We start from the raw sequence: 16,586 nt of genomic DNA on the forward strand, positions 1-16,586 counted from the left end.
TTGCATCTTAACATACGTATCTCAGCCTCATGTACTTTCGTAATTTGGTGGACAAAAAATACAGCTTCAATTTTTAAATTAAGATTGAAAGAATGTACAAGATTCATGTCATACAGTACGCCATCTTTATCATCATTGTTTACAGTTGTAAAGAGCAAGGTTAACTTTTAAATAAAGGAAAGCGATACGGATTGCGATGAGTAACGTTCGCCTTGAATCGATAAATGCTTTGTGTAAAAATACGTAGATGTTTTAACGATTTTAATGACTCATTAGTCAACTAAAAACACAACGCTACTTAAACATAGACATTTTATAATGTTTTGTACCATAATTAATGGTCAAGTTATAATTAAAAAGAGACATAACACAGGCAGTTTTTAATAATCTAGTAACATTGTGTACCCCATTTTAATAATACACGCCGTCACTAAATGACTGTGTAAAAAGGAAGTGATAACTTGCTAATTGTCACTTTGACACCTGTTACACTTATTAAATAAAACAATATACGATAGATCGCGTTAGTGTTCGCGTGAGAAACATTGCAATGTTGACTTTTATCATTGAAAATTTGCATACTTTTATAATTGCTATAATTAATGTACAAACCACGTGTCGAATAATTTGTATTCAATTATGCAGTATTGATCTGTGATGATTAGTAGTTTGTGAGTACAGTTTGAAGTATTCGACCTCTTTTATTAATATATCATATGGTGGCAAACGAGTGAGCGGCCACCTGAAATCGCTGAAATATCGAAGTGACCGTTGCCCATAGACATACGTAACTGCAAATGCGTTGCCTACCTTTAATCGACGGAGGAGAAGAAGCACAGAAAGAAAATATCTTCCATTCCATGCATCCCATCCGGAAAGTCTACTTCCACTACCCATACTTACCTTATAAGAAAAAGGGGCGGGAAGGGAAAGAGGACTACAGTAGGCCTCCGGCACGCACACTCATCAGACGAAACGCGGAATAGCTTACACTTCACCCCTGTCTTCAGTGTGGTCGTGGTATTTCGGGCCAATTCGTGCGAAGATGTTAAAGCGGGCTCTACCTCTAGTAAATTAGGAAGTTTTAAACCAAAGAGGTCGAAATGGCCACTAAGATTGCCATATTATAAAAAAAACAACGATAGTGTTTAAGTCAGTTCATAATTTGTAAATTGAAAAAAAGAATAATTAATATATTGGTTTATTATACGCTCTTATACGCTTGTCCGGTGAAGAGTTAGTTAATTTTAAGCTATGTAATTACAAGACATAAAATTCTTGATTCTAAATGCATTTAATTCCTCTCGAGAGGACAGGAACGCGAAAGTATCGCGAACTTGACTCAATTCTTTTTCGGGCCAAGTTTATTTATAGCTTGTGGCAGCCGCTCGATTTTTTTACCGCCCTTTTTATGGATGTTTATTCTCGCGCGGATAAAATGTGGGACGTGAACTTGCTCTCTTTTTTATGCGACATTAATTTATTTTCCAATTTTAAAAAGCTTGTATGATTGTTAATACTTCTTTCATTGAACGAAACGACATCTTTATCTTAAAAGTTTATTATTTTTTTAACAAATGACATCATTAAATATTTTTTTTCGCATTTGAATAAAAAGATTCGTAATTTAAAACTTGCATCGGACGTAAACCTACATTAATCTATAGTCACACATAACCAATTTAGTAACAAAAGAAGTTTAAAAACAGGATTAATATATCATATATTCCCTTGATTATTTCAAAGCTAGTTAACCGTAAAATTAGTTGCCTGGTGCATCGTCATGCGCTGAAAGCCTACGCTAGAAAACTCTCACAAAGTTGAACCTAAAACATTATTGCGTTAGTTATTCCCGTGCGTCCATGGGTCATTGGGCATCTGCAGGGGCATCCACATATAACTTTTTATATAGTATATAATTTAAATATATAGATCCAAGTCAATTTTTCTTCTTACTAATATTATTAATGCGGACATTAGATGGTTGGATGTTTGTTAGAAGGTATCTCCAGAACGGCACAATAGATCTTGATGAAATTTGGGACAGATGTAGCCTAATTTAGTCCTCTTTTCCTTCCCACCCTTTTTCTTATAAGGAAAGGATAGGAAGTGGAAGTGGACTTTCTGGATCAGAGGATGCATGGAAAGGGAAGCTATTTTATTACTGTGTAGCCTCTCCTCCGTCGATTAAAGGTAGGCTACGTATATGCAATTTCGTATGTCTATAGGCAACGGTCACTTCGCTCTTTCAGCTATTGCAGGTGGCCACTCGCTCATTTGCCACTTTATGGTATAAAAAATGTAGAATATACTCTGGCAGAACATATAGGCTACTTCTTAAATTCTTTTTAAATTCCGCGCGTACGGAGTCGCGAGCGACAGCTAGTCTTCTATAAAGGGTTGACGTAATATTTCTTAATAGAGCGATAATAGCCGTTTCTTGAATAATTTAGGCAAAAATTATGGACTATGCATATTTCATTTGCTTTTTTTAGTCGCTAAAGCGCTTCATTTTTTATGTCGCTAATTACGACTAGAGGGGTGGATTGTACGTGACCGTTTGAGAAGCGTTATTTGCTGTTTCATTTTATTCTTTTAGTCTTTTTTTTTAATGTATCATTCATATTAAATATACATACATAGTGGAACGATTCCCTATGTTTTTGTTTAGTAGAATAAATCTACACTAAGCTGGTGAATCAATAAAATTATACATCTCTGAGTACGGTTGTTAACGGTGAATTAGTGGTATAGAAAATGTAAAGCAGTTTCTAACCGACAAGCTATTACTGAGCTAAATTTCCGTATTTTTATAGTTTTTCGGTAGTTTTTACATAATTAAAATATTTAATCACACGACTTATAGGTTTCAAGACCTTAATTTCTTATATAAAACGTATATTGTTATCTTTATTTAGTCAAAGATAATAAGACGATAACGATATGTTCACACAAGGAGTAGCTGTCGCCTGCGACTCCGTCCTCGCGGGATAAAAAAAAACTTATAAGTAGTTTATGTGTTCTTCCAGATTACTCTAGATATGTTTGAGATACCGGAGATACCTGCATACATCCATCCGTCCAAACATTCGCATTTATAATATTAGTAAGAAGTAAAACATTACATATCGGTCTCGAAATCAACGATAAATTAACTATTTGCTTTTTACCAGATACAATATTTTTCGAGTCATTACATTAAAGACGAATACTATGGTAATAAGTATAAATTTACTTTCAATATGTATTACTTACAAGCCTCTCTGAGTACAAATTGCAGACCACAGCTAAGAGCATATTTAATCATCGATAGCCACTATAAGTTATGCCTTCCGGGTACGGAACCTTAGACCCCGGCTTACCGTATCAAAAGCATAAATTCTTTGCAATTTCTTCGTTGCGTGATCGAAATGTCTAGTTCCACTTTCTAACACGCGTGAAAGGGTTACACTGCTGGCCAATATTAAGTATCCGGCATATTTTATAATTATATTTCGTTTTATTTTGCTTTTTTTCTAGATGGAAATAGACATATCAAGTATTAAGCACTTGACTTGTAATCTGCAGGTCCTGGGTTCGAATCCCGCCATGTACCAATGTGTTTTTAGATTTTCGATTTACATATGTACATTTATCCGACGTTCTTACGGTGAAAGAAAACATCGTAATGCAACCTGCACGTATCTGAGAAGAAATTCAAAGATATGTGCGAAGGTAACCAACCCGCACTGGGCCAGGTTGGTTGACTATGGCCTCGTCACCCTAACTTAGGGTAGACTCCGAGTTCCTCGGTGGGGACGTAGATCATCATCATCAGCTCACTAGCTGATGATGATGATTTCTAAATAAAGTAACCCTAAGAAAATAACAAGATTTAATAACTGTAATTTTAACAACAGGAAGCGATAAAAGGCACAGAAGGATAAATTAATTGTTTATAGCAATTAAAACCATAAATTCGACTCTAGACATATATTTGTATAAATAAATCTCGGTATATTTTCCTGTTGTCTGGCTGAAAAATAAATTTAATTATTTCTAAACATATAAATGATAAAAATGTACATTTTTCATTAATTGTAAATAGAAGTTTTTGCCTCTATTTTCCTTCCCGAGAATCATTATGTCTGAGGACGTCGATGCACACGGACGTATTTTTGTTATTGGTTAGAAGTGGAATTAATATAAAATGTTGGTCAACATGTGGGGATATAATTTGATGCCAAATACAAGATTTGTGCCAGAGGTAATCTTAATAATATTATAAATGCGAATGTTAAGAAGGATGGATGTTTGAAGGTAGCTCAGGAACGGGTGTATGGATCTCTCTGAAATTTGGCATAGATGTAGAACCTAGTCTGGAAGAACGAATAGGCTACTACATAAGTTTGTTTTGAAAGTGAAAAAAATAATGTGACGAATATTTTAATTTTATGAAAGTTAAACTTTTTTATTCCGTTCACAAACTCGTATTAATTATCTATACAATTGAATTTTTTCTTTAAGTTCTTACATAACTCAAAGGACTAGTTTCAGTATGGTTGTTATTTTGTGTACAGAATGTTTTTTTTTACTATATTAAACATGGCATTCTTCTAAGGAATATAGAAACTAAATTTTTACTACTAAAATGTACAAAATTAATTATGCTCAAAGAATAGAATAACGAATACATCCTAATTTGATTAAAATATTTTACCAATAAGGAAGTAAATAAATTATTGAAAATTAATTTTAATATTTTCTTTTAAAATAAAATGTGGTTATTTTTTGTGTCCATCATTATACTATTGCGTGTCTAAAGCAGTTTCTTTGCAATCGCAAAGAACGAAGGGTTTTCAATAAAATATACCAGCGCGTATAAACAGCGGAGTCGAGATTGTGCTAAGATTACATTTAACATAAATGACAAGTGCTATAAAACTATATGTGTAATCAAATGATATTTACGAATATCGATATTAATGTGGACGAATAGTGTTGTCTCTTCGGTGCATCGATTTAATATCGATAAAAGTAAATAGTTTTGACAACCCTATTGTGAACTATGAGCCAAAATAAATCGCCTTCGATCAATTTCGTCTGTAATTTTTAAATAAACTTTGGCTTTCACAAAAAAAAGTTCTTTTTTGTACTTTAATTTCATAAAGAAATAAGAGGATTGTCATCTACCGCGCTTCAAATGTACTATTATTAATAACCGTATATGAAGTCTAACAGTGGTAGAGCCTGCTTTAACATCTTCGCACGAATTAGTCCGGCTAGCTTGGTGAAATACCACGACCACACAGAAAACAAGCGTCAAGTGGAAGCAATTCCACGTGCAGTCTGATGAGTGTGCGTCCCGGAGGCCTAATTATAATGAAATATTTTATTTCTGTGCATCCTCTCCTCCGTCGATTAAAGGTAGGCAACGTATATGCAATTGCGTATGTCTATGGGCAACGGACACTTCACTATTTCAGTGATTTCAGGTGGCCGCTAGCTCGTTTACCACCTTATGATATAAAAAAGTCGTTACAGACGAAATTGACAACTTACTTCACTTAGAAGTCGGTTAAAAAATTTGTTCGCAAGTTTAATCAAGAAATTAAAAGTAAATTTTAGGGTTCATGTTAGGTATTTTAAAGCGAAAGCGTTATTTAAGTAAACATAACAATAAATATAAAATGATAAAGTAATATAAAAAACATATTTTCCCCATTTCCTCATTATTACCGAGTACTTTTACATTAAATTATTTATTATTAAATTCGATAACTCTATAATTTACCTTATTTACCAACATACCTAAAAATAACATGCATAACACCTAACTAATAGCCTATAAAAAACATAACGTGTATGCTAAGTACAGTATTAAATAATATTAAGTCCCTATAATTCCGCCTTATCTGACTTACGGGTCGAAAGCAATTTCTTTGCCATGGGGAAATTATAGGACGCCTAGTGCGAAACTTAACACCAAACACATATAATGTGGGCTACACACGTACCGAGCGGCCGGAGATATCGCGCCCCGACGGTGTACAACCGCCTTATTTACTTGTCACATATTACGTGTCATAATATACATAGTCAAGCATAACTTATACTACAAAAATGAGTTATTTGTTGGTTTTATTAATTGAATTAACGTACGCTTTGAATCTGACAATTATTGTTATATTGTATATATGTATTGTGTTCTATATAATAATTGATACATAAGTCCGTCATTTTATAGACACGGCGATACTAATTTCATCAATTCCAATAATTTAACTGTCACAAAAAATTGGTCAACTAAATCTATATTTAAAATTATCTATATTTTAGACCTAAAGCGCATAAAATAAGCGAGACAAATATAAAGATGACTATATCGTTGTATAACAGTTCTAGTCCTCATATAACGTCACATCATTCAACCAACTGGCAATCAACTATCCCCTTGTTGCAGATCTTCATGCACAAGAACGCAATGCAGATGCACGCACGAGAACTGCAGCGTGGGCTGGGGGGCGAGGTGAAGCCCCACCAGTGCCAGCAATGCCTAAAATCCTTCAGCTCCAACCATCAGCTCGTCCAGCACATCAGAGTCCATACCGGAGAGAAACCATATAAATGTTCATATTGTGACAGACGCTTCAAACAGCTCAGCCACGTGCAACAACATACTAGACTGCATACAGGTTAGTTGGAATGTTTTATTTTTAATTTTCTATGTAACTGGCCAGTATCTTGTTCAGTTTATTTTTAATTATGAAGACAAACGTAACCATAGAGATCTAAATGAGTTCATTGTCAAGATTATTTTAAAAATAATAAAAAAAATATTCAATGAACCCCTAATCATATAATTAGATAAATACAATCATCATCATCAGCTAACTATACATCCCCACCGAGGGGCTCGGAGCCTACCTTAAGTTAAGGGTGACTAGGCCATAGATAAATACCAAGCTAACTACAGTTCAAAAAATAATCAAATACCGTTTCGTTCTTAAGTAAACCAAGAAAATTTTATTATTATATTTTATAATTACTTGTTAGCGTCTAAATAAATAAATGATTCGAGTTTTACTAATTTATACATTTTCCTGTTTTAAAATGAAATAAAATAAACACTCCATAGTATAAGTAAACATATAAAATATGACATATAAGGTAAAGTATAAGACTTATTTTATTCGTCGATACAAATGCATATATCTTTTTTATTTATAAAACAAACAACATGCAGACTCGTAGTCAAGCGCTAGTTTAAACATTCTATAAAAAATAAAAAAAAAGCGCGCGAATCGCGACACCAGAATTCCAAATTTAAAATCGTCGGAGCGTTTTAAAACACGTTCGCGCCGAGAAATAGTTTCGAATCGAAATTAGTAGCGGCACAACGCGCTGGAACAACTTTTATAATTAAAAACTACGTAACACCATTGGTGCGAGTTTCCACGGGAAAAAACTCGCGATGCCGTATACGTGAAAAGCGGGAAAAAAAATTCGTCCAATGGTCGCTTGGTGCGCTGCGAGCGACCAATAGCCCCGCCCGTTTAACCAGAGAACGTAAATATACGTGGCTTAGAAAAAAAAATTCACGTGTTTTTTCCACGTTCTATCTAGCCAATGGGCGGCGCTAACGGCTTATTCTTATGCGCATCGTAATTCCATCGGTTTTGTTGTATATTTTTTAAATACAACACCGCACACTTTATGTACTTCCCGGTCGTTAAACGAGGTTTTATGTTGTTTAATCTAGTTTATGTTTTATTCAAAGGTACTTATAGATTTATCGGATTATCTTATTTTACTATCATTCACGCCTACTTCATTATGGATGATTATTTTTTTCCTCACTTGAGATTCTATACTTCTAGCATTTGACTACATATTTATTTATGAATTAACAACGTTAAGTTGATTTAAAAACATTTAATTTTAGACTTTTTTAATTATTTTTTTTTATATTATAAGGTGGCAAACGAGCGAGTGGCCACCTGAAATCGCTGAAATAGCGAAGTGACCGTTGCCCATAGACATACGCAAATTGCATATGCGTTGCCTACCTTTAATCGACGGAGAAAAGGATGCACAGAAATTTTAAATTAATGTAATTGCATAAATCATATAATTACTTTAACTAAAATCACTATCTTTTAAAATAATTCTTTAAAAAAAACACTTAAAATTGATAAAACTACAAACATTCCTAACTATATATTGCAAGTTTCACTTCATATTTAATATTATTTTCAACAATCTTGTTATTATCAGATATATGAAGTGAAAAACAAACAATGAAATACTTTTTGCAAACAAAAAACATAATAACACGACGTTAACCAACGCAGTGCTGCCAGTACTAATTAAATATTTATAATCTATGCCCGCTAAATGCTGGCTGTCGGAATAATGAATTTTTTAATCATTGTAATTGTTACCTGCCAGTGTCCACACTAAACATGTCACCGGTCGACTAGCGGAGGGGGGGGGGGGAATTTTTTATTCAGTAGCGTTATACTGTTATAACCTATTTCTTTTTTTTAATTACAGAAAAATAAATATTATTCATGAGAATAAAATAAAAAACTTACTAATAGTAATTAGAAGATGATTACATTATTAGTTGTATTTTTTAATTAAAAATTCGTTTTTTAGTAAAAAGTAGTAGTAAGCGTTGTTTTGTTTTCGATCTGCTATTTTTTTTAGTATAAGCACAACATAAAACGAATTCAACTGAATATTTTAAATACTCTTTTAAAATTAGGACTAAAAATTCCAACATGCTTTCGCATCAAAAGAAACTGATAAGTTTGAATAGATACCTAACCAAGTACTAAGTAATTATGTATTTCTTAAGATAAAATAATATGACTACAATACGCACTACACTTTGTTAACTAATTACATACATGCACTATAATTACGAACACAGACTTTCTATGCCCTATCATGAAACACTAAAGACCAGCAATTAAACGAATAAAATTCTATTTTAAAAACTGTATTAGTAAACTTTCCTTTGTTTTTTCCTCCTTTACACAATTATAAATCTGGCAATATATTTATAAAATAAATATTTAATATAATATATATTTGGCTGAAAAAGCCTCTTCCTTTTTACGTATCTGTCAGAACGTTCATTAAACTTTAAAACAAATAAGAAACAATTAATTGACTTAATAAAAACACAAGTTGTCACTTTCTATTAATTAAGGAGTAAAAGAGAGTGCTGTTCGAAAAATAAAACCCAATTTGAATATAGAAACAACTTATTCCATTTCAATTCACGCAACTTCGCAAACGCTGGCCGAATGGAAAAACTTGAGGCGATTGGTGTTTTTGTTTTTCCCGCCAATTATTTTCGACGAGTTTGCATGACAATGGGACAAAAAACCTTACGATTGTAAAGGCCTTTTCTCGGGCCGTTCACGACTTGTTTAACGGTAGAATAGGAAATGCGATAAAGGCGAGCAATCGTTTTCTACAACCAGTGTTTCTAGCGAAATGTTTCTTTCATTGTTTCTTTATTTTATTTGCATTTGTTGGGGAAATTTGTAACAACATCGTAGTCACCATGTTTTTATTATTAATAGAAGTAGCCATAGATAATGGAAATAGAAAACACTAATATTATTGTCAAAATCTAGTGCAGTTCCTTAGTTCGTTTTTTCTTACTATTTAAAATTAGTTTGTCTAATTGTGTTGAACTACTGAATAAGTAATGAGTCCATCTCAAACATGAAATCTCCAGTTTTTTATCAACGTCTCTTTCTTAAATGCTGGCAAGTCCTTTAGTGTTGCGGATGTCCATAGACGTCGACGACCATCACCTTTTCTAATTAAAAAAAAAACTATTTATTTATTAGGGAGTATAATTAACTGAAGGGAAAATAATCAAGCTACTTCTATGGTTCACATAAGAAATCTAATAGCAGCTTATGTAAAAATGCTACATAATCTAAATCTACCCTACCTGTCCCAAAGGGATTTGGGATTTCTTTCGTACAGATAGAATTTTCCATTAAAATTTTTTCGAAAATAAGATGGATTACGTTACTCGTATTACATGTTCCCAAAGGAGCTTAACTTTATTGTCCCCCTTTCATTTTTGAGGTTATATTAAGGGTTATCTACGATTGTCTATAGCTGTCAGTACTTCCACAGACTATCCAAACGCATTAAAACTATCGTCATCTCTGTTTTCGGAGAGCAAATGAGCGAGATGGGAATATGTCTTTTATAAAAGTTAAAAGATAATATTTTTTTAGTTCATTTTTTTATATTATGTTATTAATTAAATTAATATGACTTCATAGAAAATCAAATTAGAATATTAGTTTTAATGCCAGGCTATATGATTAGTAATAACGTTTTAGGAAATATAAAATCAAATATGGCGTCGGTGGTATCGCTAATCCGTTCGGATATTGCATTAGTTTAATTTGAAGGAAATGCATTTTAGCGGCGCGTTGCGGTTAACATACGCAGAGCATTTCCGAACGTAACAAATCTTATCTAACCTTTTTATTTATTCTCAATAATTTCATATAAATATGATCGCGTCTCCGTTTACGAATTAAAAAAGTCTTAATTTGTAGCCTATGTTCTTCCAGACTATGTTCTACATCTTTGTCACATTTCATCAAGATCCGTTGCGTCGTTCTGGGGTTATGTACTAACCAACAAACATCCATCCAACTAAACTTTCGCATTAATAATAGTAAGAAGAGAAATATGTGTAATGTCTAATCTGAAACAAAATGACAAAGACCAACATTTTTCGCCAAGGAAAAGGTCATTGACCTCTTTACACGAGTCCCGACTTGTATGTTTAACCAAATCTTTCCGTATATTTACTATTGTAAGATAATAATCACTTTTATGAATAGATAAATTAAAAACATGACTACAGGATGCATATGTATATGTAAAAGTACATATATGTTACAAGAACGACTCCAACATACTAAATAGTAGAGTTGCTGTTGCGTAAGTCATTCCACATTAACGACTGACTCACCATTAGCAACATAAACTTCATTTAAACTTCCACCTCTCTACCTACACCAATGCTAGCCGGCTTGAACATGCAAATGAACCTACCCGCGACCCGTCAGCATCATCGGCCTTGCATCGCGGCGTCGCAATGATTCTATTGATTTTCACGAGTGGGGTATCCTCCCACCCAACCTCATCCCACGTACGAGATAGACCCCAACCCCCTATATACCCACATAAGTGCGCGATACTGTAAATACTTGCCGCGTGTCAGCCCCCAAATGGCGGGAAACGGTGCACAACTATTTGATAAACGCGCTTCGCCGACCAAACGCACTTACGTATACATTACAATGACGTCTGTATTCGAATCGTTTTACGTAACTGAAATGCATTTCAAAAAAGGAACGTAGATACAAAATCATTATATAATCTATGGTATCAAATACTGGCATAAAATATTCAGCGAAATATTTTTAATCTGTCAACATTTTAAGTCTATAGACGAACGAAAATACCTAAGTAATGTTATAGGGTAGGCATAATAAAATCAGTCTGCCACGACTAAATTATGACTAGGAGCCATCTAACTGTAGAATTTCCTTCACAAATAGTCTATTGCTTTTATTAGTTTGTAGACATTTCTAGTGTAACATTGTAAAAGATTATGAGACAAAGAAAAAACCGTCCGAGAAAAATATTATCCGTCTAAATTACGGTGTCAAAACTTAATAACAATTTCAACAACACTCTGATTTTTGGCACGTAATAAAATTCAAGCCATGTATCCGAACATTAAAAAAAAACAAAGAACAAAGTTTTTATTTCAATAACGGGACAGTTAAAAGATTGTTATTAAAAAAACAAACTTCGACAACAGTTTAACAAAAGGGCGAGGCGAAGGTAAATTAGTGAAATATTTCCTTCAAACAGGGTGGCCTTTGTTCGTAGATTTCGTTTCAAAATTTTTGCACCTTCAAGCGACTTTGCTCACTTTAATATTGAGTTCAGGCGCCTCCAAGTGGAAGAGATCTCCGAAAACTTCCAAGTCCACCTGCGCTTTTTTATCTTGACCTATCGCGAAATGGCAAAGTCAAAAAGTCGAGAAATTTTTTGGTATAATTATCTACACATTTTTCGTCCTTCCTTGTCTTTTAAAAAATACTTACACAGTAATTAAGCGTCAATAACCTAGTGGTTAAGGGTACGGATTTCCGATCACGAGGTCGGGCGTTGGAATCCCGCCATTCGTCTATTGTCGTGAACCATATTCTAGCACAAGCCTAGAGCATAGTTGGAATGGTAAAAAAAGTATTTGTAAAATTGCAAACAAAAAAAATCGCTATTTTAATTAAAAAAAATACAATAAAGCTATAATACGTATATAAAATATAAATAAATCGGTAGATTCCAGAAAAATAGCAAGAATTAAGCGTAATGTAACGTTTTAATTATAATATTAGAAGCAATTTGTTCCGTATTGAGAATCGATACAGATTTTTAATAAATACTGGTCGATAAAGATTTCAACCATTTATTTGAAAAAAAACAAAAATTTGTATAAACATTAAGAAAAGTAAAGAGAAGAATTTCTATCGGAAAAACAAATAAAAGCGATGTCCAATGAAAACAGACGTAATTTCCATGATTGGTTCAACTCGTAGTCCCTTTCACTTATCTTTTTCTGACCTTTTTTCATTTTCCATTGCGTCTTTGTGCCGCCCTCCAGAAAAGAGGGCAAAGTATACCGCGAACAATTACTCTTGATCGTTGAGGTAGATGTACAAAAATTCACGTCGTGACTTATCTTTTGATTAAGTAGCAAATATTTTAAACTATTAAAGGCGAAACAAAAAAAACATAGGTCCGATGAATTAAATATTCTGTTGAAATTTAAATTATCGCACATAGTATACACACAATTTATAAATTCCATTTTCTTTGAAAAAAAAAAGAAACAAATCAATACATTTTATAATCGTGTTTTTAAACTTGTCCTTCATATATTCTCATCAAAAAATAAAAAGCAACGATCAAGACATTTCAATCGTAACACAAAGAAGCTTGTTTACAGAAGCCGAGATGGAAAAAAGGATGTTTCGCGCGATCGGTTTTTATTTGATTTGCGCCGTGTTTGCGTCTAAATTAGTCCGCGCGGCTACCTCCACAACAAGGTTAGGTAGTGAGCAAATTGCTGTTAAACAATATTTATTCTTCGATTTCAATAATTAAAACACATTGAGTGCGGTGTCTATTTCTTTCTTCTCTGGTCGCTTGCAACGTGTCAACAACTTAACACTCTAACTGCCGCACATATAAAGATCGATTTGGAAGTCCCTTTTGTTTTCTCAAACTAATTTCTCAAATAATATCTACACTAAAAAGCTTCCTTACTGACTATTACATAACTTCGTGTACAGCAAAGATATCTAGATACAAAAAAACATACAGACGAATTGTGAACCACCTTCTTTTTTAAATTATTCAAACTTTCGTAAGACATAATAATAAACTGATATAAAAACAGGTAAACACTCACGTATATACGTCCGGTGGCGGCCTTCTCCTCCTTTTTGAGGTCGGTTAAAAAAATAGATCTCTTCATTTTCTGTATTTCTAACTTTTTTTCTAAGTTAATTACTTGGATTGTTTTCCAATAAAGTTAACGTAAACGATACTGCATTAACCCTTGCTTTTTCAGAAACGATTTCACCAAGCTTTCAGTTATCTTTCAATTAGCGTGAAGGGTTGTAACCCTTCTTAATATTTTTAAATTAATTTTAAACATTAAAAAGTACTATCTAAAACTACGTCTTCTTTTATATATAAAATCAAAGTAAAATAAAGTAGTCGAATTTTATGACCAACACATTAAAAAAAAATTGTCATTTTTTTTAGTTGACGTTTATTCAGTACAAAATATAAGAATATCATTAACCTTATTATACATTAAAATATAATCTTACTAAATAACTAACCACTACAAAATAAATGAATTAATTAATACATACTATATCTAATAAATTATATACTAAAAATAAAAATAACTGTCATTTTATTAATATAAAAGCAAATGTTTGGATGGATGTTTGTTAGAATTTATCTCCAGAACGGTCGTTTGAAATTGGCATATAAATAGAATATATTCTGGAAGAACATACAAGCTAATTAAATTTTCTTTTAATTCAGCGCGGACGGTGCCGCGGATGACAGCTAGTCAATTCATAATCATTATTATATTGATTTACGCAAAGATTTTATTCGATTGTATTTTAATTTCGAACCACACTATTATTAAATTCTACGACAATTAAGACATAGCATAGTATATATAGCGTATGTATGCACCCTAAAAATTGGAAAGTACCACTCAAGTTCTCGAATAGTAATGGAAGAGGAATCACGACCCTCCTGCTAACCCCCCGGGTCACAGATGTCGCGGCGACGATTTTTGAGACAAAATGAGCTTTTGCCTAAATTATTTTTTGCCGCCTTCTTTTCCCCGAGTAAATATTGACATGTCACGTTATCAAAATACGGATATACCCATCAGTACATATTAGTAATTTATTTTGATAGTAATAATTTAAGTGTTATACGTACTTTACTTCATTTAGTAATATACTGGAAATGTCCTATGATCAGAAACTGAAGTTTTCGGAGTTTTTTTATTCAGTTTGTTTCGCAATTAGGTCGTATATGATCGACAACATCGAAAACATTTTCTAAGGGCCTTCAAACACGGTCTATTTTAATCATTGGACCAGCGATTTAATTATTATTAATAATTAATGATATAAATTTAATTTAATTAATACAGCGACAAAAGATTGCAAATTGCAATATATTTTTTACATTAGGTATAATTAGACCAACGTTTACACGCAGACTTACACCTCTTTATGAGATTAGTCTATGAATGTCTTATCCATACAAATCGAAATCTGACAAGACGATATTCTACGTAGGCATCTTAGATTTTTTGCCCCGGAACCGGACGTTCGGCTCGGCGATTAGGAAATTATATTGGGGACCAAAATTTCTTCGTTCCTACGTTTTTTTCTGTAGGCGTCGGCGTTGGGGCGCGATCGGTTATTAAATCGGACTTACCATCTCCCTTACTTTAATTGCCTCTGGTTTTTTCCTTCTTCAACAATTTCAATTTACGCGAGGTGTCAAAACTTTTGTCATTTTTAAATCGTCTATAATAAGTTTTAATCTTTTTAATTGCATCTGTTAAATCTTGTTATAAAAATCGACGATATTAAGTAAGGTACAGGCTTTAAAGTAATGATATGATGATGATAGAACGAATTCAAAATAGGCCCCGTAAGAACCTTATCATAGCGACATGAAAAATTCATGTAAGTCATTTTTATGGTGATAAAAAAGTAAGTTACATCTCTGTTCAATAGTTTGTAACAATTCCAAAAATTAACATTCGTTAAAAATAATTTGTACAAAAAACAATGAGTTAAAACAAAAATAATAAAAGTTAATTCGATCAAAAACAAAATCTTAAACGAACCGCGAGAGAGAACAAAAACTGAAACAATGTAATCAAAGAAAAGCAAAAAAAAACAAAACAAAAGGGCTCGCGATGCGTCGAAAAGAAACGAAATAAAACAAACGAAAGCACTCGCCGTCTCCAATTCACTTTTATTACAATATTACAAAGAAAATAATTAATTGGTGATATTAATTATATGGTACTTTGTTTTTATTCTTTTAGACCCACCGTTCCCTTCCAACTATTGTTCTACCATATGCTTCATTTTAGGGTTGAGTAAGATTATTTTTATCTTACAAAGAATTTAAATTAAAAATATAACTAATTGTTCACAAACATTTAATTTAAAAAAAAAATTAACCATCAATAACATTCTTCAATTTTTTAATTCAATTCAAATGCATATTTTTTTAAAAATGGAACAGAATATTGCAAACAAATATATAAAAAATACAGACGTATTGAGAACGTTCTACTTTTGAATTCGGTTAAAAAGTTCAAATTTTTTTTTTTTATAACCTGGTAACATTGACATTTAGGTCATATCTTATTTGGAAAAAATGCAGATTATAAAATAAATGTTCATAGATCATTAGATGAATATTTTCAACGTCTGACACATTTTTAGTCTATGTTTATTTAGTAGTTAGTTACAGGGTACATCGTAACGTATCGAGGGCAATATTTGTAAGACAAAGAAGTTGAATTTTGCATAACAATTAGCATCGTATGACGAGAAGACACGAACGGAACAATAACGTAGAAGAAAAACAAGTTTCCTGCTTACAAAGAGTTTGTTTTAAATAAGAAATAAGTTGCTATTTAAATGTAGATGATTTATTTACTTATATCTTAGGATTCGCTCGTGAAATTTTTCTTTTCGTTAACACTTCAATATGGCTAGTACTTATATAAATAATTATTTTACCAATAAAGTGTACTGGCAACAGATGTGTTTTTGGGCCGAGCTCAATAAAAATATCTTTTTTTTACGCAATCACCGAAAAGCCGGAACGGACCCATCAATATTGTTGTTGTGATTTTTTACCGGATTTTTAGTAACATCTGAACGCAACAGGTGGAGAGCGTAAGA

At 32.6% G+C, this 16,586-nt stretch overlaps 1 protein-coding gene across 6 annotated transcripts in view; it reads left to right on the plus strand.

Moving 5' to 3' along the window:
- LOC106123196 (zinc finger protein 628) overlaps positions 1 to 16,586 on the plus strand; it is a 63,408-nt gene that overhangs the window by 32,573 nt on the left and 14,249 nt on the right. For all 6 annotated transcript variants that reach the window (XM_013319424.1, XM_013319428.1, XM_013319426.1 and 3 more), the window contains exon 6: positions 6,443 to 6,674. In XM_013319424.1, the coding sequence (XP_013174878.1) occupies positions 6,443 to 6,674 (232 nt within the window). The remainder of the gene's footprint in view (positions 1 to 6,442; positions 6,675 to 16,586) is intronic.

The sequence above is a fragment of the Papilio xuthus genome, unplaced genomic scaffold (genome assembly GCF_000836235.2).
Source record: "Papilio xuthus unplaced genomic scaffold, Pxut_1.1 DF826159.1, whole genome shotgun sequence".
NCBI classification, from domain to species: Eukaryota; Metazoa; Arthropoda; class Insecta; order Lepidoptera; family Papilionidae; genus Papilio; species Papilio xuthus.